The sequence below is a fragment of the Panthera uncia genome, chromosome F2, assembly GCF_023721935.1.
Source record: "Panthera uncia isolate 11264 chromosome F2, Puncia_PCG_1.0, whole genome shotgun sequence".
NCBI classification, from domain to species: Eukaryota; Metazoa; Chordata; class Mammalia; order Carnivora; family Felidae; genus Panthera; species Panthera uncia.
In genome coordinates this window covers 64,848,512-64,874,344 of record NC_064812.1, presented here as the reverse complement: position 1 = coordinate 64,874,344, position 25,833 = coordinate 64,848,512, and the positions used below count along the sequence as shown (strand labels likewise).

Below are 25,833 nucleotides of genomic sequence, written 5' to 3'. Positions count from 1 at the left end.
TTGTGAGGGCCAAATTAACTCAAGACAACTAGAATCACTCAACCAGTATAAATTCCTTGAAGGCAGGAGCTGTGTCTTAATTTGATTTTGTATTCTCAGTGTTTACCCAGTGCTTAGTATTTCATAAGTACACGTTAGTTAAATGGGTAAATGGAAAAAAAAGCAGCATAGCTGACTCTTGAACAATGTGAGGGTCAGGGGCACTGATCACCACATACTTGAAATCCACATAGAACTTTAACTCCCAAAAACTTAACTACTAATACCCTACTGTTGACTAGAAGCCTTACAACAACATAAACATTCAACTAACACATATTTTGTATTATATATGTATTATATACTGTATTCTTATAATCAAATAAACTAGTGAAAAGAAAATGTTACTAAGAAAATCGTAAAGAGGTGGGGCACCTGGTTGGCTCAGTCGGTTAAGCTTCCAACCTTGGCTATTGGCACAGAGCCTGCTTTGGATCCTCTGTTCCCCTTTCTCTGTCCTTCCCTCACTCGTTCTCTCCCTCTCAATAAATACATAAACTTAAAACAAAGAAAAACGAAAATAATAAGGGGGGGTGCCTGGGTGGCTCAGTGGAGTAGGCATCTGACTCTTGATCTTGGCTCAGGTCACGATCTTGCAGTTCATGAGTTTAACTCCTGCACTCGGCTATGCAGTGTCAATATGGAGCCTGCTTGGGATTCTCTCTGAACATCCCTGGCTCGTTCGCTCGCTCCCTCTCTCTCTCAAGACAGAAAAGACAGAAAGAAAGGAAAGATAGGAAAGGAAGAATGAGGGAAGGAGGGAATCATAAGGAAGAGAAAATACATTTACACTACTGTACCTGCACTTAGTGAAAAAAGTTCACATGTAACTGGGCCTACTTAGTTCAAAGCACTATTGTTTAAGGGTTAACTGTTCACAACAATACACGAATATTATTTTACGTTCTGAAAAACCTTCCAGGGTATTAATAATCTGATTTAACATGAAACAAGCGAAATACCTAACAATGCCTAAATGCAGAACATACCTCAATTTGCATCTTCAGATGCGTCTTGAAGTTTGACAACAAAGTAAGAAATATGGAAAGAGAAAGCTCAAAAACCTCTGGAACAGATGAGACTCCATTTTTTGACAGTGCAACACAGAGATACTGCTTAATAGCATTAATAAACATTTCATTTGTCCTGAAAACAGGTCCTGCATTCTGCAGAATGGATAGAAGTAACTGCAATGAAAGAATCTTGGATCGTAACTCATGAGACCTAAAATGTAAAAGAGAGGGCAAAGTATATGGACAAATTTAGTGTTATGGTATTAAAAGCTGTTCCAAAGATATTTCCTGGTACCACATAATTTCACCAAATTTTAAATAGAGAGGAACAGAAAAGTCTACAATGTAAACAAAGTACAGTATATGAATAATACTAATACTTCGCCATTAGTAATGGGTTAGTTCCCCTTATGTTCTCAAGAAGCACATAATTTCATAAACTTTTTAAATGGAAAACAATCATCCACACATATTTAAAATCAACATACTGTTCCACGAGACAAGAAAAATAAAGATTTATTACTTCTTCCTTTCTTTCACAAGTGTATTTCACTTTTTAGAAAATATCACGAACTCTTCTCAGATTAAGTACCATATTTAGTATATAATAGTTCCATAGTATATAATAGTTTCATATATAATGTGCTTTTTTCCCAGGCATGCTACTCAAAAATCCTAAAAAAGTTTTGGTTATATGACCAAGTTACAGGACTACTTCAAGGTTACTTTTTCAATAACCACTTAAGTTGTTTTCTTTTTTGAAATACAAAGAGGCTTTCAGAACATTTATCTCTTAAAGTTTACCCATTTATTCCAAATATTTTAAATAATGAAAAGCAAAAAACTACCCTTTCAGCTTAAATTTTCACTTTTTTCTCTGAACAATACACCATGCCATATTCTACTCAGTATCTAGCATTATAATTATCAGATTTCACAAATATAATTTTTCTCCCATTAAAGCAGGCATCTTAAGTCCAACAGACCAGGAAGATTGGATCCCAGGCAACTTTTCAAATGCAGAACACACTTAAACGTTCTAGCAGCTAATTCTTTTTATTCCAAATGCTATTATCCAGTCGCATTCACACCACAGACAGTAAACTTAATTGTTCCTGATTTCTACTTTAAAAATTTTATAGTTTTTAAAAAAAAAAAAAAAAAAATTTTATAGTTTTTAAGTGCCGAGTAATTCAAGGACCTAAGAAACTCTAACAAGGAATATTTAATTTCATGTAAGTGGGAACCACACAAATATTACCATCTTTGAAATAACTGGAACCAATAATATCATGGCTCATTATTACATATCAACTTTCCAAGATGGCTATGCCTCTGAATCTATGTATGTGCAGCAAATATAGTATAACACACACACACACACACACACACACACACACACACACCTTAAATAAATCAAGTTAGAAACAGTGAGAAGATTTTAAATAGCTATAGGAAAACATGGCATGGGTGAAGTATCTCCCCTTCATGTTGAAGCCTTCCAAGGCTTTTATGTTATGGCTACTTCCTAGTCTAGCTAATTTACCATCTTTTTTGCTCAATTTCAATAGTTATTAAAACCTGCAGCCTACTATTCTCTAACACATGAGTTTCTGTTATAAGTTATTTTTGTATCCCCAGCTCTAACAAAATGCCTTGTACCTAGCACTGCTCAATGTATCATGGATCATCTAAACATTTATTAACTACCTACTATCTATAAGGCATTAATTAATAAAGAAATGACCAAATGATTGTCTTATGACACAATAAAGTACACTTTTATAGGCAAAAGATGCTAGAAATTTCAGGTCTGCAGATTTTAATGGGGTAGTTTCAAACTATGAATCAAGCTTAACAAACATCTCCTGGATCATCATCTTAGCAACATCACAAAGTATCAAGAGAAGCAAAGACAAAAAAACAAAACAAAACAAAAACATAACTACAAAAAGCCATTAATTTTAGAAAAAAATCATTCAAGAGAGAAAACCATATATTCTTTAGAAAAGAAGAGTTTAGAAAATTTAATTTCTTCAGTATTCAATTCCAATGTTTAATGTCCCTGATGATCAAGGTCTTTTCTATGTTCAAAATTTCCTAATATTTGGTTTGAACCCACAGAGTAGAAGGATAATTTACATTATTTCTTATAAGAATCCTTTGTAATATTAAAGATTTCAGATCTCCAAAACTATATTCTTTTTATAGAGCTAAATGAATACCCTTCCCCCATAGTACTCCTCAAAATTCATCTATTTTCTTTTGTGTTCTTTTCATTTTGGGCACTTTAAAGAATTCTCCCTTTTCTGTTTATAGTTTTTCAAATCACACCTTTTTACATCTGACTTGGAAAACTAAACATCTGAGACTTTTAAGATTAATAACATTTTCAAATCAAGGCAAAGATGGCCTTCAGCAATAACACCAAATTCTTAAGTTACTACCTCCTTAAAGTCTTTAACAATTCAGAATGAGATGGTTATTTTTCTTTTCATAGTGAGAATAAAAAATTGAAAAAATTTTGAATACATTTTTGTAACATACATAGGGTATAATCAAATTTACATTGCAATCTGAACAACTTTAATCCTTTTTCTGTAGAGTTTATATTTTCAAAATAAAGAAAAATCAGTAAGTTATATCTCTGACTCCCAGGATTTGGGCCTAAAATGATTTTAGAACTTTTGGCTTTGGGGCTTAAAAGACGTTTCTCACTGAATCAGTACAATGTGACAAAATAAAACTATAGAAAATATAACAAATGTAACTGCTTCTAGTCTTTCTTCTCAGTTGACATTTAGAAACTGAAATGCTCTACAGTTTTAAAAAATGAAGTAGCATTGCTTACATTTCTCCACTATTTCAATATTCTTTTCTCAAAGTCACTCAGGCCTTCTTTAAGATTTCTTTCTCCAGAAAGTTCTCCTAAAATTGTCATGCTATATTACATCATGCTGCAACATTAAGAGTGTCCAAACCCAGTCTTAAGCAAGAATCAGTTACATTTGACTCACAGGAAATGAAAGATATTTGACAACTTATGACTTACAAATGGCACTTTCCTATGGCTTAAACTTACACATTCAACAGGAACCAGACAAGTGACTCCTATCTCTAAGTATTCCCTGCTCCCCACAGAGAAAGGTATCATGGCATTTTTCAGACCTTAATGAATACATAATACCTTTCATTATGAATTTTAAAATTTATGTCTCTTAGTTTTCTTAACTTTCAACTGGTAGCTTTCAGAAACCTAGCATGAGGCTACATGTAACAGGGCTATTTTAACTCCAAAGTTATTTATAATATTGAAATAAGAATTCTTTCAATCATTCAATATTTATTGAGCACCTATTATGTACCAAGCACAATCCCCTAATGTTGCTGGTATACTTTGGGAAATAGTATAAGTTATCTAGCAATTTTGGAACTATTTTTCAAGTACATTTTTTAAAAGGCAAAATAATCCTGGGGCGCCTGGGTGGCTCCGTCGGTTGAGTGTCTGACTTCGGCTCAGGTCATGATCTCATGCTCTGTGAGTTCAAGCCCCGTGTCGGGCTCTGTGCTGACAGCTCGGAGCCTGGAGCCAGCTTCAGATTCTGTCTCCATCTCTCTCTGCCCCTCCCCCACTTGCTCATGCTTGCTCTCTCTCTCTCTCAAAAATAAATAAACATTAAAAAAAATTTTTAAAAAAAGGCAAAATAATCCTAAAATACATTTTTCAGGGTTCTACAGGACAAAAAGAACATAAGAAAAACCAAAGACTATCTTATAGTAAGTAAGTTTTCAAGATTAAATACTGTATGTGTCAAGCAGAATGTCCAATGACTTACTTTGGATCGGGTGGTCCATCTGACAGTGGTTTCATGGACAGTTTACACAATGACCTGAATACTAGAAAGGCATCCTTTTGTAAAATGTGGGAAAACTTAGCACCAGGTGAAGGTCCTGAAGAATTTCCAGATTCCTAAACAAGTTAATATACCATGTAAATAGAGACATCTGACAGTGTAAAATCATTTCAGCCTTCTATGTATTCTATTCAGTTCAGTAATACAGGGGGTTCTATTGGAAAAAAAACCTGATGAAGAATTTGCCACATTGCTTCTCTTTAATCTGTCATACCACCTTAGCTCCCCAACAATAAATACCTTAAAAAAATAAATTATTTAAAAATATTCTCTCTTTGCTACCAAAAACTCTTCAAAATTTATCCATTTCATACCATTACTAACAAAATCTAGCACATCATGCCCTGACAAGACACCTCATCCATTGCCTAAACCATGCTTTTTACTACCTGTCATTTAGTGTTTTCTGTTTTTGTCCTATTTTAGCTATTTTGCACAGATAGACATAAGACAGCAGAAACTGTCAAGGCAATGTTTAAAACTTATTAACTGATGAAGGTCAACAAGGCCAAGAAAGTTGAACCCTACATACGGGTCAATGATACAGGGTAGGACTTCCTTATCTAAAAGGATAAGAAGGGGCGCCTGGGTGGCTCAGTTGGTTAAGTGTCGACTTCGGCTCAGGTCATGATCTCACAGTTTATGGGTTCGAGCCTTGCGTTGGGCTCTGTGCTGACAGCTCAGAGCCTGGAGCCTGCTTCAGATTCTGTGTTTCCCTCTCGCTCTGCCCCTCCCAACTCATGCTTTGTCTCTCTCTCTCTCTCTCTCTCTCAAAAGTAAATAAACATTAAAAAAAAAATTAAAAGGATAAGAATAAAAACACACTAAATATAGGGTAGGGGGGATCAGGAGAACCTTATCACTACCATAGTTCAGATTTCATTTAGCCCTGAATGAAAGTAAGATGAAGTTCCCTATTCTAAAAGTTCTTCCTCATCCAGTGATACTAGAATTGTCCTACAAATATATGATAAAAATGTTCTTTTTAAATGTAATTTCAATGGGGTGTACAAAGAGAAGATGTGAACACATTTGAAACACAGCTTAGAGTTGGAAATTTAGCTACCAATATATTTAGGGAATAAACTGCTTTGATTTGTATCAGTGAGAAAAAACTAAGTCTTTATTTCCCCAAACTGTAATCAGCAAGCATTATCAACTGGATACATTCACCACAAAGTGCTGGTAGCCTATAAATGTGTAAGATTAACAGGACATCTGCTGCCCCCCATTTATACCTGAGTATCATTGGAAGAGACAGACAATCTGTCATCAGGTAAAGATGGTGTATATGCAACAGAAATTGGTGTTCCTGGAATTCCATTTGCTTGGATATTTTCACTGTCGCTACCATCCTCTATAGTTCCAATGTTGCCATCTGCACTTGCATTTATAGTCGTCCTTTCTCCCATATCTAAAATGGTAAGAATAAAAAAACATGCAAATATATCTGACTTAAGTATACTGAAAAGGCATAAAGAGTATTTAAAACGCAACAATGGCAGGAAAGCAATGTGAAATAGTATGAATTGGCACCATTTAAAGGTTAGTATACTTAGTAGTAAGTATGCATTTGGAATACATCCAAATACAATCCTTAAGTAGCTCTAGCTATGAAACACACTCAGCTGATGAAAGGCTAACTGGGATGTGCCAAAACAGAAGCTTGCTTTTAGTCTATATTGTCATCTACTAAACTTGGTTCTAATGAATGCTAATTCCTTAAGATGTTAAGACAGTGTCTTCCAAAAAAAAAAAAAAAAATATCCCATTATCAAGCAAGTTAGAGAAATACTGGGAAATAGCTTCCTTTATTACAGTCTTTAATTTGCTCTCCAAAGAGAATATATGATATGCAGTGTTTCCAAAATTTATTTTACAATGAGCTCCTCTTCCCCTTTTTAGAATAGCTATTAATAACTCCATATTCTTTGGAACACATATATGGAAAAAATGGTCTATACCCCTGAATATTTTTTAGTATGTCACTCTGAATAATCATACTTTTAATTAATATAAACAGAAATAAATGATTTCTGGTAGAACAGATATTACAAATAATACCAAGTTTCGTAGCTACTCTAGATATAATTATGTTATTTTAAGAAAGAAATACATACATGTCTGTGGCCATAACTAGCAGGAAATTGCTCATTTCATGCTATCAATCAAAAGAGAACTATAAGCAAGGGAAATATACTATACTGAGTAGATTTTGAAATAGGAAAGACCTATGTTTCAATCGTGTCTTTCCCATTTAACTGGATAACTTATTTCATCTTTCTTTGTCTCAGTTTCTTCATCAGCAGCAAAAATAATGTTAATGAGGAATCACCAAAACACACATACCCTACACACACACAACACATAAAGAACATAAATGATTCACAATAAGTGGTAGCTATAATTCTGTAGATATATGGTAATATATGCCCAATTTCTGATTGATTCAGTAATGAAAGGAGTGTATCTCATGCCCCTAGTCTAAAGCTGCTTTCTGCTCTCCAAATTAGAATATCCTAGATAGATTAAACTGGATAATTTCAAAGCGTGTTTTGCAATTAACAACTGGTACATGAAGATACTGATAAAATATATTTGGGAAGCTCTGTGCTGCACAAAATAAGACACTAGTTTTCCCAGTAGACCTTTCTGGAGCTTTAACATGCTAGTGTTAGACATACTAAATATACTATCCTAATATATATGTGTATAATATATATGTATTTATGTGCTAAATGCTATTGCAGCTTTTAAATATGTGTTATTTACTACATATATCTTACATATATGTTTAATAGCAAAGAATTCTCTGGAAGAAGTAAAAAAATTTAATAACGACTATCAGAAATGGATAATCCCTCAAAGCTTATTCCATTTTCTCTCAGTACCTAATTACACCTTCTCCCACTGCCTCCCCCCACCACTTTCCCTTAACAAATGACTTTCACATTCTACGTAGTTAAGAAGTCAGGCAACTCAACTAAGAAGTAGGTAGGCTACCTCAATCTCCCTTGTCCTACCATAAAGCTCCTTGACACCAATAATTTTTTTCCCCCTCTTATTTCAGGGGAAAAAATATTCCTTTGCATTTCTAAAGTGAACTATTCATTCACCCTCAAATTCATCTCTTCTTGCATTCATTTGTGTCTTCCCTCCCCAAGTATTCTCTTATAACATTACATTTTCATGTATATGACTGAATCTTCCTCATAACATACTCAAATCTCACTGGAAAAAAATCTTCCTTTAACTCTTGCTATACCTCTGCTACTGCCCATTTTTCTCCTTTTTATCAAATTTCTAAGAGGAATAATCAATATTCACTGATGATACTTTCCTTCTTCCCTTCCTAGTATATTCCTCAAAAGAAATCAAGAACATTCTATGATTTTATTTTCAGGTTTTGAAGCCAGACATCCTAGAGTTGGAATCTTCATTTTACTGCTTCCTACAAGTTAACTTAAAATCTCTCAATTTTCTCATTGTAAAAAAGAGAACAGTACCAGCACCTAAACATCCCAGTGCTTGGGGAGGATTAAATGAATAAATGTAAATAAAGCAAATAAAGGCATTTGGGATATACAGAAAGTACTTAATAGAGTTAGATATTATTATTCTCTCTGTTTTCTCTTCTAACTGTTCCCTAAACATTAAGTGTAGACTTTTGTTTTCAAGATGGTAAATAGAGTCAATTAAAAATTAACTTCTCCTTTGATAAATCCCACTGAAATTACTAGGAGAAATATAAACAAGAGACAGATGTGATGTTTCTAACATTATTGCTATATTTCATCAGTAAGTTTGATAATTGTTGGTCTGGTATTTTTCACTGGTATGAAAAAATTCAAGTTAAGACTGATTTGAAAAAAAAAAAGTAAAATCACACCCAGGCGCGCGCTCACACACACACACACATACTCATATACTTAATTTGACAGAGTATCCTCCAAAAAACAATAGCAATTATCATACCTACTAGTGAAATACAGCAATAATGTTAAAAACAAAATGAGGTTCGAACCAATGTTATATAATAGAAACAAAAGGACAAAAATGAGGAATAAATACTGTAAAAGAAAAAAATACAAAATATATTTTTCACCAAGAAAACCCAAGATTATCAAATAAAAAACGCTTAGAAAATATCAGAGTTCAGAAGATGAATAAATAGGAGGTAAATATGGAAAACAAGGGTTTTTCTATATTCCAATTAAATTAGGAAGTGGGAACTGTTTGTGGCCATTGCTTAAGTGCCAACAGTCAAAATGAAGTTCAATCCCTTTGTGACTTCTGACCAGAGCAAGAACTGTAAAAGTCATTTCAATGCACCTTCCCATATTTGCAGGGAAATTCTCCTCTTTCCAAAGAGCTGACACAGAAGTACGCAGTTCGATCCACACACACCCAGAGGATGAGGAAGTATAGGCTGTATGAGGACACAACAGAGGTCAGCAAACTGGCAAAGTAGCTCAGGTGTATGGGAAGAAATACGTCATCTACACTTAGCAAATGAGTGACAGAAGACAAATGGCACAGCTGCCCACATGGGCATTCACCCTAGCAGGATGGTTATCACTAGACTAAAACAGGACAAAGACCACAAAAAGATCGTTGAACATAAAGTCAAATCTCACCAAGTAAGAAAGAAAAAGGACAAATATAAGGAAGAAACAACTGAGAAGATGCAGTAATAAAGTAATCTTATATATGACTTTATAAACTTAAAATGAAAAAAATAAATTAGGAAGTGTGGGAAAAAACTCATCCAAAATACTATCAAAACTGAAACAAAAAAGGGGCACCTGGGTGGCTCAGTCGGTTAAGCATCTGACTTCAGCTCAGGTCATGATCTCATGGTCTGTGAATTCGAGCCTCACATTGGGCTCTGTGCTGACAGCCTGGAGCCTGCTTCACATCTGTGTGTGTGTGTGTGTCTCTGTCCCTCCCCCACTTGTGTTCTGTCTCCCTCCTTCCCTCCCTCCCTCAAAAAATAAATGACATTAAAAATTTTTTTTGTTTAAAACAACTAGAACAAAAAACAGAGAAATAATTTAACAGGAAATGTGAAGGAGCCAAAGAAAGAAACAATGAAATTTTACTGAGTGACATAGAAGATCTGACTGAATGAACTTCTGTGTCTGGATAAGAAGGTTTAATACTACAAAGAAGATGCAGCTCCCCAAGTTAAGAACACAATACAACTCCAATCACTAACTAACTTTTTTTTAATTGAATGAATTGGCTCTAAAGTTATGTAGCATACACTTAACAGATGTTTACAAAAACTGACTGGCAAGGGGATGGGGGACTTGCACTACAAAGACTAAAATGTACTATAAAATTAAAATATTTTAAACAATTCAGCACTGAATACAAATAAATAGCTCAATGTTACTACAGAGAAAACTCCAGCAGAATCATGTAGGATAAAATTGGCACTTCAAATTAATTGGGAAAGGATTATTCTATAGGTTAGCTATGCAATCTCATACTATACACGAAAAATTAATTTCAGATGAATTAAAGATCTGAATTCAAAAAATTAAAAAAGTATTAGAAAAACGTATAGCAGACTATTTCTGTAGTTTTGTGGTAAAATCCATTCTAAGCAAGACAAAAACAGAATTCACAAAGAAAAAGGCAGTATTTGTTAAATTTTTTATGTGGTCAAATATCTGCTCAGAACAATAACCTAAGCAAAGGCTAAACAAAATGAAAATAAAACAAAGACTAGAAAAAAATATTTAAAATACACTGAATAAGGGTTAATTTCTTAATATGAATAAATCTTGAAATCAGAACAGAGAAACCAAAAAACTGAAAGGAAATCGCTAAGAAGTCATGAATAGGCAATTCAGAAAAGTATAAATAACCCATAGACACTCAGTTGGACCATGAAACTGCCAACATTTAACCTACAAAAATAATGACTGCTCCCTGTGTTTTGACCCTACAAGTAATCAAAAACAAATTAAAATAAGATATAATCCATCTAGCAAAGTGATATTAAACAGCATTACATATAAATTTTAAATGCCCATACACTTTGATCAAAGTATTCCTTTTCTTAGAAGTGTATCCTAAAGTGCTAAAAGATATCTGTAACAAGAATGCTCTTCAGAGCAGTGTATCAAAGTCAAAAGACTTGGGAAAATAATAAACTGAAAGAAAATATTCATAAAATATATCACAGAATCCTAATGTAAAAAGGATTCTTAAAAATTAAGGGAAAAAAATCAAGGATAACAGAAGGATGAAAACCTGATAGAATGAAGACATGAATAGATGATTCACTAAAAAAAAGTAATACAATGGCCCTTACATATGATATATTTAATTTCATTCATACAGAAATGCAAATTAAAACCCAACTAAGTAATGGCTAAAGAAGATGTGGTACGCCTATACGATGGAATATTACTTAGCCATAAAAAAGAAGGGAGTCTTGCTTTTTGCAACAACATGGATGGATCTAGAGGGTGTAATGATAAGTGAAATAAGTGAGAAAAAGACAATTATCATATGATTTCACTCATATGTGGACTTTAAGAAACAAAACAAAGAAAGAAAAAAAATAAACAGACTCCATTTAAATATAGAGTACTGGAGGTTACCAAAGGGGAAGTGGGGGATGGGTGAAATAGGTGCAGGAGATTAAGAGTACACTTATGATGAGCCCTGAGTAATGTACAGAATTGCTGAATCACTACACTGAATACCTGAAACTAACAGAACACTGAATATTAAATGCACTAGAATTAAAAAAAAATAAACTAAGATAGAGTTCTCACCTAACAGGTTGGCAAAAATACAAAAGTTTAAATTCCACTGGCAATTATGGATAAAAAGGAATTCTCATACATTGCTGGTAAGAGTGCAAAATGGTGCAACACTTGTGAAGGGATATTCAGCAACAGCTAATTAATTTTCATACTCATTTACCACCTGACCCAGTAATCTCACTTCTATGAATCTTCCCTCAAGATAAACCCCCACAAATACAAAACAATACAGATGTATATGGCTACTCACTGCAGCAATATCTGTAATAGGAAAGCACTGGAAACAACCAAAGTTCCTGTCAGTAGTGGATTGGTTAAATCAACTATGATACATCCACGTAATAGAGTCAAGAGAAAAAAAAAATAAGGAAAATCTCTATCAACTGAAATAGAAGGATTCCTAGAATATATTAAATGAAAAAAAGGGGGGACCAAAAAAAAAAAAAAAAAGGGAGGAGACATACAGTGTTTTGCCAAAGAGAAATAATCAGAATACTTGCTTATTACTCTGGGAGAAATACACACACACATAAAGGATAAACTAAAAGGTAATGAAAGTGGCTACCTATAGAAGGTATGTCAGCAAAGGAAGGAATGGATAAAAGAATTCTTTGAGTCAATATTTTATATAATTTTGACTTTGAATCATGTATAGGATCTTCAATTAAATCAAAACAAAACAGGGGCGCCTGGGTGGCTAAGTCAGTTGAGTGTCTGACTCTTGACTTGGCTCAGGTCAAGTTTTTGCAAAAATCAGGTTGTGGGATTGAGCCCTGCATCAATCAAGCCCTGCTTAGTATTCCCTCTCTCTCCCTCTGCTCCTCTTCCCTGCTGGCTCTCTCTCTCTCTCTAAAATAAAAAATAAAAACAAAAATAAATTACATTAAATCAACAGTTAATACAGTTTACTACTGTAAATTCTGTAATTATAAATAGTATTATTATTCACCATTAGTAGAAAATGTACTAAATACATATGTAATTTTTTTTTTTTGAACTTTAAATTAGTTGTTGCTGGTAATGATACACTGTTGCTGAGAATCTGGGATTTTACTGTGGGAAAAGGGAGATACAAATATGAAATGCTGGGAAAAGGGAGATACAAATATGAAATGCAGGAAGATGAAGAGAAACCTAGTGGCACTGGATGTGAACTGCAACTATCAATATGATTTGTGATTGTAGATCTATCTCACTACACTAGAAAGGCCAGGAAGTAACGACACCTCACTAGCACACCTAGTCTCTAAATACAATTGCCCACTAAAAAGAACAAAAACTCCTTAAAGAACTAACTGATTCCAGGGCTAAGGCAAGAGGAAGTCGAACGTTTAACTTAAAACATCTCACTGTTCCAGAAAACAAGAAGTGCTCCAAGATAATGGAATCACATCACAAAGACACAGGAGCTGGATTCCTATTGGCCAAATCGGGAACAAATAATGACGGTAAATGATTATAATACACTGAATAACAAAAGAATTCATGAGTTCACAGTATTATTTTTTTTAAGGGGAAGCACTCTTATCTATAGAAAAGTGTCAATTAATGTTAGAATCACGAAATCACTATTTGGTAAACAATGTAGTATCTAAAGAAGTCAAGGATCATCAATGGATGCTAAAACCACTAAGTGGATGGATCCTCATATGACTTCAACCTATCACTCTCGAATTATTTCTTTCAGTTGACCCTTGAACAACACGGGGGTTAGGAGTGCTGACCCCTCAAATAGTTAAAAAGCCACATATAACTTATGACTTCACAAAACTTAACTACTAATAGCCTCTGTTGCCCAGACGTCTTACTGATAACATAAACAGTCGATAAACACATATTTTGTATATTACATGTATTATATATTGTATTCTTACAATCAAGTAAACTAGAAAAAATATAAAGAAAATCATTAAGAAAGAGAAAATACAAAAGCGCCTGGGTGGCTGAGTAGGTGCTGGACTCTTCAACTCAGTTCAGGTCTTGATCTCAGGGTCGTGAGTTCAAGGCTCGCACTGGGTGTGAAGCCCACTTCAAAAAGAAAGATGGGGTACCTGGCTGAGTGTCCGACTTCAGCTCAGGTCATCATCTCATGGTTTGTGAGTTCAAGCCCTCCATCAGGCTCTGTGCTGTCAGTGCAGAGCCCACTTAGGATCTTCTCTCTCTCTCTCTCTCTCTGCCCCTCCCCTGCTTGTTCTCTCTCTCTCTCTCAAAAATAAATAAACATTAAAAAAAGAAGAAAAATACATTCATAGTACTGTATTTATGGAAAAAAATCCACATATAGTGCACTCATGCAGTTCATTATTGAATGGTCAACTATAGTTATAAAGGGAAAAATGCTCCCTTACAATGAAGAGACCTAGTGCTCACCATTAACCAAGTGATCAAACATCATCAATATGGGTAACTTGTTATGTATCAATTAACATAACATGATGTAATAAGAAGTACCAACATTACCTATGCAGTATTCTTGCCAAATACATTTACTCTAAATCAGGAAACTACCCTATCAACTCAAAATATGTAACATTCGACAAGACAATTTCATACTCTTTAACAAAAGGTAAGTGTTATGAAAGATGGGGGGAAAGACAAGAGAACTTGTTCTAAACAGACCAAAGAGACACAATCAAATGCAGTGAGCGTACCCAGATTGGGCCCTGTACTTAAAAAGGAAAAGGAAAAAAAGGATATAAGAGAGACGATTTGGGAATTTGGGAACATTATAAAATGTAGTATTTATATTAGATATTCTTGAAATAGTGTTAATTTTCTTAGGTGCAAAAACGAATTACGGTTATGTATGAGAATGCCTTTATTCTTAGAAAAGATATGCTGAAGTAAGAGAGTAAAGCATCAGGATATATATAACCCATCTTTAAATGGTTCAGCAAAGGCAAGCAAAACACACACATTTACATACACGTATGTGTGTAGGTCTATTTAAACACACATAAAATGAATGTATCAAAATTTTTAACAACTAGTGAATCCAGAGAAAGGGCATACAGGTGTTCATTGCATTGTTCTTTGGATTTTTCTCTAGGTATGAAAATGTTCTAAGTAAAAAGTTGCAGAAAAATCAAAGAAATTTCACTTCACACTCTGTATTGATATGTATTCAAGACTGGTAAAGAGTTTTTTGCAAAAGGCCAGTTAGTAAACATTTTAGGCTTTGCAGGCCATATGGTCCCTGGTGCAAAGACAGCCACTGTAGGCAATACATAAATAAGCATGTGTTCTAAAAAAGCAATATTTACAAAAATAGGCAATGGGCTAAATTTAGCTCATGGAACATAATTCGCCATCCCCTAACATGTATTACTAAACTTCTAAAGAACGCATGGGCACATAATGCTCTTTCTTCCCTAAGTTTACAAGGGTTTTTGTTTTTAAATTCGGACTTCCCAGGAGCATGGCCTCTTCTTTAGTCTCTATACTTGCCCATTCAATGATTTTATGGCTTTAACTACTACTTTATAACAAAATGATTCCCATCTATAGCACCTGTCTTGATATCTTAGGCCAGATTTCTAGATTTCTATTATGTGTATCATAAAATTTCCACATGGATGGTGCACTAAAAAATTAGTAATTTTTTCTCCCAAGCCAACTTTTCCTCCAACATAATTTAATTCTACCAATTCCACAACCATCCACCTACCCATTTAGACTCAGAAACTGGGATACCACCGAAGCAGAGATGAGTTAACATAGCAGGCCCAAGACTGCTTGCAAGGTTGGTCCTTGGCTGGCACCTGGAACTACATTTTGGAAGAGTTTGCACTATTCCCAGACCCAGTAGGAGTGGCTTACTGTGCCTAAACTGTACAAATAATGTGGTTTATGCTAAATACAGCTTTCCTTCTGGAAATCTGAAATTTGGGTACATGCAAGTAGAGGGTGCCAACAAAACTTTGGGCACTGAGTCTAATGAGCTACTCTGGTAGCCAACACCTACAATCTGATGTGGAGGAATTAAGCGCTTCCTGTGTGACTTTACAGAGAGAGGGCTCTTGGAAGTAAGCACCTGATTTCCTTCAGACATTGCCCCACGTCTTTTCCCTTTGATGATTTTGTATCGTACTCTTACATGGTAAAAATTTTAGTGGTGATTATAATTATATGAGGAGTCCTATGAGTCCCTCTAGTAAATCACAAAACCTTGAGATATTCTTGGGGTCTTTAACATACCTTATAATTTCTTTTTCAGCAAGGTATTTAATCAGTTACAAGGTCTTTTTTTTTTTAATGATTTATTTTAAGTTTATTTATTTATATTGAGAGAGAGCCAGCATTGGAGGGGAAGACAGAGAAAGAGAAAAAGAGAGAGAGAGAGAGAGAGAGAGAGAGAGAGAGAGATTGAATGAATGAACGAATGAATCCCAAGCAGGCTCTGCGCTGTCAATGCAGAGTCTGACGCAGGGCTCAATCCCACGAACCATGAGATCATGACCTGAGCTGAGATCAACAGTTGGACAAGTAACCAACTTGAGCCACCCAGGCACCCCAGTTGCAAAGCCTACTTGATTCAACATTCAATATCTCACTTCTCATTCACATTTTCTTCATTTCCACTGTTTCTGTCCTGCTGAGGATTCCATTACTGCACTGGTCTCCTATTGTACTTTCTACTTCCGCACTTCCTTCTTCTAACAGAATAATTCTAATCATTCCATCTATTAGTTAAAAAATTCATAATGGTAACTCATTTTGTGATAGAATAAAGTCTAAAATCCTAAACTTTTAATTAGTAAGCTTAAGATTTCTTTAACCTTAGGGGTGCCTGGGTGGCTCAGTCAGTTAAGTGTCCAACTCTTGATTTCAGCTCAGGTCAGGTCATGATCTCATGGTTCGCAAGTTTGAGCCCCACACCCACTCAGGCTATGTGCTGACAGTGTAGAGCCTACTTAAAGTTCTCCCTCTCCCTCTCTTCCCTGCCCCCTTAAAAAAAAAAACAAAGAGGAGCGCCTGGGGGGTTCAGTCAGCTGAACGTCTGACTTGAGCTCAGGTCATGAACTCATGGTGTTTATGAGTTCAAGCTCTGCATCAGGCTCTGCACTAACAGCTCAAAGCCTGGAGCCTGCCTCAGATTCTGTGTCTCCCTGTCTCTCTGCACCTCCCCTCCCCTCCCCCCAGCCCCTCCACCCAGCTCACACTCTCTCTCAAAAATAAATAAACATTAAAAAAAAAAAATCTCTTTAACCTTAGTTTCTATTGTATGACATCACATACTCTATACTTCAGCCAAACTACCACCTGCCAATTCCCAAACCATCCTCTCCTCTAAATCTGAACTAACAGAGTTTCCAATACATCAAATACCATTCCCCAAACTTGTGTGAATCCATATAGTCTAAGTTCAAGTGTCATCACCTACATGAAGTCCTCCCGGATCATTTTAGAAATAATCACTTTTTACAAAATTTTAATAGGATGTTAGCTATTTCTTTCTAACGGCACTTATCACTTTATACCTTGTATTAGTCTTACATACATACATTCCAGAACCCCCTTCTTCCAGAGCATGGTCTATCTTGGATTAACTTTTGTATCCTCCTACAGTGCCACACAACTGTACGTACTTCCTTAGTATTTGCTGAATGAAAAGATGAAAAAACAAGAAGGCAATCAGATGAATGCCTGGTTCTAGTGTTTCATTAAAGGAGAAAAGATATTCTTACAAAGAATGGTAATATAAAAGGGAGTTAGTATGGCTGAAACAGTATTATTCTCATTCAAGAGCCATACTGTACGTACATTTAATCATATATGTAGAAGTCTATGTAGCAAGGTTCTATGCTTAATCCTGGGCAAGATACCATGAATTAAATAAGTTTCAGTGGATTAGTCTCAAATCTAATCCTATCTATAAATAATACTATTTATGGAAAATGGGAGATAAAATCCTAACAAACTGTAATAAAACATCTTTATAGTATTACAAAGATATATCCATAAGACATGACCTGCCCCTGTATCAATTATACCTTGGTTGTGACAATAAAGGTATAAGAAAGCCTAATTTTTTTCAAAAAAAGACATGAAATACTCAAAACTGAATCAATTTAAATATTTTCTTTATCAAGTTTCATGCATTTAGGAGTATAAAGAATATATCTCTACCATCAAAACACAAAAACAAAACAATGAAATGGCATCAACTTTTTTTCAATGGGGAGGGGGAATAACGGATTTTTATAAAAGACCGTAACTGAACCTAGAGAAAAAGAGAGTTAATTCTTTGATAATTAAAAACATTTAGATATTTTTTTCTATACACACACTCTAATTTGAGAAAGAGCTTATATATTTGCCCTTTTTGTTCCACATATAGTCTCCATAGTTAGATGAAATATCAAAGAATAAACTAATTTTGAGTGAAACACACTACCTCCAACAACGATGTTCACCATTTCTTCTACAATGCTCTGTACAATGTCTTGTGGCTTTTCCTCACAGTCATGGTTTTCTCCATCATATAATATGTCATTTTTAGATAATGCTTTAAAAAATAAAAATCCAAGAAAACATTATTTGAATTTTTTGGAAACTTTTACCAAACATTTAAAATTAAAAACTTTGCTAAAAAATTAAGAATAAAAGAAAATCCAATGGATAACATGAAACTAGAAGCAATTACAAGTTAAACATTCAGAATTCATAACTATACCAAATTTACAATATTTTATAAATTTAAGTCAATTTCAAAAATGATTCATTTGACAAACTATTAAATGATCATTCAACTTAAGCAAATTTTCTAGATTATTCCTTCAGAAGCTAAACATTTAAAGTATTTTGAATGAAAAATTTCTAACATGTCTGACATACTTATCAAGTAATATATTAAATGTAACTAAAGCCTGCATTGATCAATTCCGTTTATCAATAATGTGCCTTTGTATTTGTGAAGTCTGTGAAGACAAAGAGACAGGGCCATGTGGGCCTCCAACAGTGCATTCCAGCCCTTCCTTACTGTTTCTTCCCCAAACCAATCTACATACCCAACGTAAAACTAAATAAATAAAAAAGGATTCATTCTCCAATTTCACAATCAAACAGACATATATGCCCAACAGAACTTCTGAACAGCTTAAGAGAAACTGATAAACCTTGACATTCCAGAGTTAGCTTGCAGATAAAAATAGGATTTCTACTGGTTTTTTTGAAATGTTGCAAATACCTCAGGAAGGCTCAATTAACATTTTTGGATGCTTTGGGATCAAGGACCCTGTTCTGCCCTACTCCAAACAGCATCAGACTGCACATTAGCTGATAGTGCTGCTAACACCCTCATCCCAACTCACACTGCCCTCCAGAAACCTGTCCTCCCTATTGTTCACTGCTCCTAATCTACTGTTTGCTATACTCTACAGAATACTGAATGGCACAAGGGGAAATCTGATAAAGAAGCATACCAATCAGTACACTTATTTTATAAAAAATCTAAATACGGTAATAACACAAGATTCTTCGGTGGAGTAAAAACATATAAGATGTTTTGACATAATTTTTCTGCCATCCTTAAGCTTTGTATTTCTGTCCTCTAGCTGCCTAAAATTATCTAGAGTCTGAAAGTTAGTTTCAACAAAACTAAATATGCAGTCACTAATATGTGTACAAAATAGTGAATCATGAGTCAGTTCTCACTCAAATTATCTGACAGAAATAGCAGTATTTATTACACATAGGAAATCATTAGAGAAGTTAACTATTATGTCCAAAGTCACATAACTAATAAGTGACAGAGATGTAATTCAAAGCAAACTCTAGAGCTCTCTTAATCAATGGTTCTCAGGCAGAATTTTCATTTTTATCAGCTGTTGGGAGAAAAACACCTACAGGGCCAAAATAATCATGACTCTACCACAGCAAATTATGTCTTATTTATAATTCTGTATCCTACAAGGTGACTTGCACACAGTAGATGCTTCCATTCCTTGAGTCTCAGCCCATGTTACTTTTTCTGTCACAAAATTTCCTAAATTTTCTAGCCAGCCAATTTCAACTCCTATCCACCAAGATTCAACCAAAACATCATTACTTTCTCTATAAAGGTATTATTTAACTCTCCTCAGCAGAATTACCTTGTGCAGGTCACTTTCAGGATACTTATCACATTATACCTCATTTATATATGCCTGACCATCCAGGCCAACCATGGGCACCCTTAGAACAATGTCTTTATCTCTATCAGCTTTTTAACCTCAAGTGCCACATAGTGCCTAGGATACAGTATGCTAAATAAATATTTGCTGAATGCATGAAGAAATGAAGAAATAAAGTCCCAGCTTTATTAGAGATCAGTCCTTTGAATCAGCCTCTTACAAGCTCACAGTAAAAGTAGGTGAAATCTGGCAAGAGCTGGCTAGAAAAATGTAAATCATATAAGCAGCATAGATTTACTATTAGCTTGGGTACTGTGAATGCTTAGATTTATCAAAATTATCCCTTTTTAAAAAACGTTTGTTTATTTTGAGAGAGAGAGAGAGAGAAAGAGAGAGAGAGAGAGAGAGAGAGAGAGAGAGGCAGGGAGGGAGGGGGGAAGGAATGGGAAAAGAGAAAATCCCAAGGAGGCTCCATGCTGTCAGCCAAGAGCCCAATGTGGGGCTTGATCTCACAAACTGCAAGATCACGACCTGAGCCGAAATCCAGAGTTGTACGCTTAACTAAGTCACCCAGGCACCCCAAAATTACCCCTTTTAAAATAAAGAGTAAAGCACTATTAAAAGCATTAAAAAGGCATCTAATCATGCCACTGCTGATGTTCATCCCACTATTACATTATAAAAAAGATGTGGTAGAAAAAAATCAACGGCTGAAAATATATTACAGAAGTCTTTTCTCAAAGAAAAATACAGAATTCAGATGAACTGTAACTAAGACCTAACCATCCCACTTCCATGCAAACATAGTAAACAGGCAACAGAATTTCCATCATTTTTTGATGGAAGTTAATAAGAAACAAAGGGAACAACAAAACTCCCTAGCAGTTTTATAAACTAGCTAAAGCTGAAAAATAATGTCTGGGAGGAAAAAAAAAATGACTTCATGTGATTATTTTTAGAGAAACAAATTAGTAAAATAAATAAATTCCAAGCAGGCTCTGTGCTATCAGTGTGGAGCCTGACACAGGGCTAGAGCTCACAAATCAGGAGATCATGACCTGGGCCAAAATCAAGAGTTGAATGCTCAATTGACTGAGCCATCCAGGTGCCCCTTGTAACCTTTCTCTTACAAATAAATTTACTCAGAAAAATACTATCAGAGAACATCTCAATTTTAGGGCTTACTATACATCAGGATATAAAAATATTTTTGTATGTTAGGTGGTTACTCTATTTTTATACTTAATTTCAGTACTTTTAGACAATAGTATTTTCTGAACCAGTAACACATTGATGCCCTAAAACTTGCAGTCACATTCCAGAAAATCTTATAAACAGATCTTTTGTTTGTTGTGAAACTGTTTTAAGAAAAGTGAAGTTCCTATATGATGTGGTAACAAACATTCAAGACCCCCTTTAGTAACATGTATCTCCTCCAAAACAAGTCTGTAAATTGTACTGCTCATGAGATGCCAGTGAATGCATAGTATTCTTAATAGATATCTTGTATTTTGAAGTCAATTAAATTCACTACCTAGGATGGAAAACATCCACAACTAACCACCATGTGTCTGCTATCCATTAAATCACATTACCCTTTCCACATTTCTTTCCCAAACAGCATGCCTACACTCTTCCCTTAACACGTCCCACAACCCCTTCTCAAAAAGATTACTTTCAGCTGCAGTTGCCTGATCAGCTTCAGTCTGTTCATTTTCTGCACTGGAAATATCAGATCCATTTTCGGGTTCTGTGTCATCCTGAAGGCTTTTATCCACATCATTTGTATGGGAATCAAGGTCCCCTTCATGTTCTTGGGTCATATGATCAACAGTTTGAGGTGGCAAATATCTAAGTTGAGGTGATTCAGGCTCATGATGGCTTACTGGAGACTGCAACAGATGATGATGCTGCCGATGCCTTTCTTTTTCCATTTGTTTGGCTTCCTGCAACTGGAAAGAAATAATTTCCCATATTAGTAAAGTAAGTTGTTTAAAATTTGGAAGGATAATGTTATGCTCAACTATAAATCCTTTATATAAAGGTGTCATTTTGTCTCTGGGATTAGAAATTGTAGTCCATCAGAAGCAAAGAACATAAAATATACTAAAAACACACAAGAACAAGTAACAGTGGTTACTTCTTAGAGGGACGGAAATTGGTACATAAAAACAGAGATGAAAGTCTTTCAGTACATATCTTCTCTTCACTATTTTTGGTGTTTGAATCATGTGACTGTATAACCTAAGCAAAATTTACAAAACTGAAATAAATTTTAATAGTCTCAGAATAATAATTGGATTAATGCAAACAGTGGATTTTCCTAAAATCAAAATTTCACTAAGGGAGGGAAAAAGTGGATGGGGAAATAAAACACACACTCATTTTACTTACACATACATAAACAAATGAAATCTAGATACACAAGAAAATAGTCGATGATAATGGTTACTTATGGGGGGGGGGGGGTTAGGAAATGACCAAATTAGAAACAAGGGTCAGAGGGAATTTTCAGTGTATACTCTTCTGTAACATGTTCTTATGTCACATTGTCAAATGTCATTTAAGTAAAAATAATAAAATTACATATAATAAATAAAATCACAATGAGTACTTAAATGTCTCTGTCCAGTCATCTTAATAAGGATGAAGAAATCATATCAACAAATGTTTATTTTAAGAGACCTGTCATTATTATATATAGAATACCACCTGTAACACTGGCTTACTTGTAAGATGCTAAACCAGTAACAAACAGAATCACAGAGTTTCATTTTTTAGCACTTTATTGCTTTCAGATACAACTCTTTTGGTCCTCATAACCGAAGAATAAGAATGATTCTCACAGGATGCTTCGATGGCTGTCAGTTCAGCATCCAACTCTTGATTTTGGCTCAGGTCTTGATCTCAGAGTTCAGGAATTCGAGCCCTCTCAGTTGGGCTCTGCACTGGCAACATGCAGCCTGCTTGAGAGTCTCTCTCCCTCTCTCTCTGCCCCTCCCCAGTTTGTGCACACTCTCTCTCTGTCTCTCTCTCTCTCTCAATAAATAAATAAATTTTATATATATATGAAAAAAGAATGATTCTCACAGAATTAATTTCCATAATGGCAAATACTCTGTCAAATAAGAACATTTCATATTCCTTAGTAATATTCCATTTTATGTGGAAACACCAGAACTAATTATATGAATGTATAAAATATATTTAAACTAAAAGACTTTAATGCCCAAAGTGCCAATGCCAAAATTCCTTATAATAAACATGTCTAAATCCACGTTTTACAGATAAAGAAAATGATGCACATGACTATTTGCACAGCTGGAATCAGAACAGAATTTTCAGACTGATACTTTAGCCCATTCATGAGAAAGTCAATTTCCAAAGTAGCAGTGAAGAACCTATGACTTGCAATCCAATCCCACCCTCAGGCTAAGCTTCAACAGCAAGGCAATGTGGTTTAGTGAAACAAGCACATGCTTTGGAATCACCTACAAGCATGGTGTCCAATTCTAGTTCTGTTTATTCTAGCGTTTCTATAACTCTAGAAATATCCTTAAAAAAAAAAAAAAGCAGTGTTATTGCATGAAAATAAACCTTTAAACATTTTCTATACACTTCCCTAGTTTCTAGATGGGTTTCTCAACATCAGTACTATTGACATTTTAGGTGAGATAGTTTTTGTTGTGGAAGGGTACTGTGTGGTATACTGCAGGGTGTTTAGCAACGTCCCTATCCTCTACCTGCTATGTGCCAGTAACAGCCTCCCCGTCCCAGTCATGATAATCAAGAGACTCAAGTGTGGCCTCAGGGGCAAAAAAACACTGTTCTATAGAAAGAAATTAGCATTTTCTCCTTTGAAAATATTTTAGACCTAAACATTTTATAGAAAGTTTTATATGAGTAGGGGGAAGGGAAAGGTTATTAATGGTATATGTAAGTGAATTAGACTTCTAGCTTACAATATTTTAGCAAATGTTCAAGTTAAATCAGTCTGCTCCCCACTTTTTTTTCTCTCTCTCCTGTCTTTTTTTTCCTATAATTTTACATAGCACAGAACTAAATACCCTTCATGACATGAAACATATTCACAGCTTTTATCAAAATTCAGTTATATATTTATTTGTGTGATTATCTGTTTAAGGTTCATCTTTCCCTTCTATGCCCCACAGTTTTTAAGATCTTTCAAGGTAGTAGTCAAGTTGGTTTTGCCCATCACTACAACTGAAACTGAGAACAGTGCTAGGAACATAAGTAATATAATAAAAACTTGTTGCAATCCCTATCAAAATAACACCAGCATTCTTCACAGAGCTAGAACAAACAATCTTAAAATTTGTATGGAACCAGAGTAGACCCCGAATAGCCAAAGCAATCGTGAAAAAGAAAACCAAATGATATATACAATGGAATACTACTTGGCAATGAGAAAGAATGAGATCCTGCCATTTGCAGCAGGATGGATGGAACTGGAGGGTATTATGCTAAGTGAAATAAGTCAGTCAGAGAAAGACAGATATTATATGTTTTCACTCATATGTGGATCTCAGGAAACTTAACAGATGACCATGGGGGAAGGGAGGGGGAAAAATAGTTACAAACAGAGAGAGAGGGAGGCAAACCATAAGAGACCCTTAAATACAGAGAACAAACCGAGGGTTGATGGGGGGTGGGGGTGACGGGAAAGTGGGTGATGGGCATTGAGGAGGGCACTTGTTGGGATGAGCACTGGGTGTTGTATGGACGCCAATTTGACAATAAATTATATTAATTAAAAAGAAAGAAAGAAAGAAAGAAAGAAAGAAAGAAAGATAACCAAAGCTGGAAGCATCACAATCCCAGACTTCAAGATGTTATTACAAGGCTGTAATCATCAAGACAGTATGGTACTGGCACAAAAACAGACACTCAGATCAATAGAACAGAACAGAGAACCCAAAAATGGACCTACAAACGTATGGCCAACTAATCTTTGACAAAGCAGGAAAGAATATCCAATGGAATAAAGACAGTCTCTTCAGCAAGTGGTGCTGGGAAAACTGGACAGCAACATGCAGAAGAATGAACCTGGACCACTTTCTTATACCATACACAAAAATAAACTCAAAATGAATTAAAGACCTAAACTTAAGACAGGAAGCCATCAAAATCCTAGAGAAGAAAACAGGCAAAAACCTCGCTGACCTCAGCTGCAGCAACTTCTTACTCAACACATGTCCAGAGGCAAGGGAAACCAAAGCAAAAATGAACTATTGGGACCTCATCAAGATAAAAATCTTCTGCACAGCAAAGGAAACAATCAGCAAAACTAAAAGGCAACCGAAGGAATGGGAGAAGATATTTGCAAATGACATCAGATCAAGGGTTAGTATCCAAAATCTATAAAGAACTTACCAAACTCAACACCCAAAAAACAATCCAGTGAAGACATGGGCAAAAGACATGAATAGACACTTCTCCAAAGAAGACATCCAGATGGCCAACTGACACATGAAAAAATGCTCAACATCACTCATCATCCAGGAAATACAAATCAAAACCACAACGAGATACCACCTCACACCTATCAGAATGGGTAACATTAACAACTCAGGCAAAAACAGTTATTGGTGAGGATGCAGAGAAAGAGGATCTCTTTTGCACTGCTGGTAGGAAGGCAAACTGGTGCAGCCCCTCTGGAAAACAGTATGGAGGTTCCTCAAGAAATTAAAAATAGAAGTACCCTATGACCCGGCAATTGCACTACTAGGCATTTATCCAAGGGGTACAGGTGTGCTGTTTCAAAGGGGCACATGCACACCAATTTTTATAGCAGCACTATCAACAATAGCCAAAGGATGGAAAGAGCCCAAATGTCCATCAACGGATGAATGGATAAAGAAGATGTGCTGTGTATGTGTGTGTGGGTGTGTGTGTGTGTGTATATATATATACACACACACACACACCCACACACACATACACAGCA

The 25,833-nt window shown here is 35.1% G+C and overlaps 1 protein-coding gene and 1 pseudogene across 3 annotated transcripts in view; one reads left to right on the top strand and one right to left on the bottom strand.

Moving 5' to 3' along the window:
- The window catches only part of ARFGEF1 (ADP ribosylation factor guanine nucleotide exchange factor 1), a 149,298-nt gene that overhangs the window by 63,549 nt on the left and 59,916 nt on the right, over positions 1–25,833 (bottom strand). The window contains exons 6-10 of one of the 3 annotated variants that reach the window (XM_049633639.1): positions 21,541–21,817; positions 18,149–18,259; positions 6,205–6,380; positions 4,889–5,022; positions 1,029–1,263 (exon numbers count right to left, since the gene is read on the bottom strand). In XM_049633639.1, the coding sequence (XP_049489596.1) occupies positions 1,029–1,263; positions 4,889–5,022; positions 6,205–6,380; positions 18,149–18,259; positions 21,541–21,817 (933 nt within the window). Of the gene's footprint in view, positions 1–1,028; positions 1,264–4,888; positions 5,023–6,204; positions 6,381–17,255; positions 17,354–18,148; positions 18,260–21,540; positions 21,818–25,833 lie in introns of those variants that run through there. The other 2 variants (XM_049633641.1, XM_049633640.1) reach the window with 2 other exon arrangements.
- LOC125924851 (60S ribosomal protein L26-like) lies at positions 9,235–10,104 on the top strand (annotated as a pseudogene).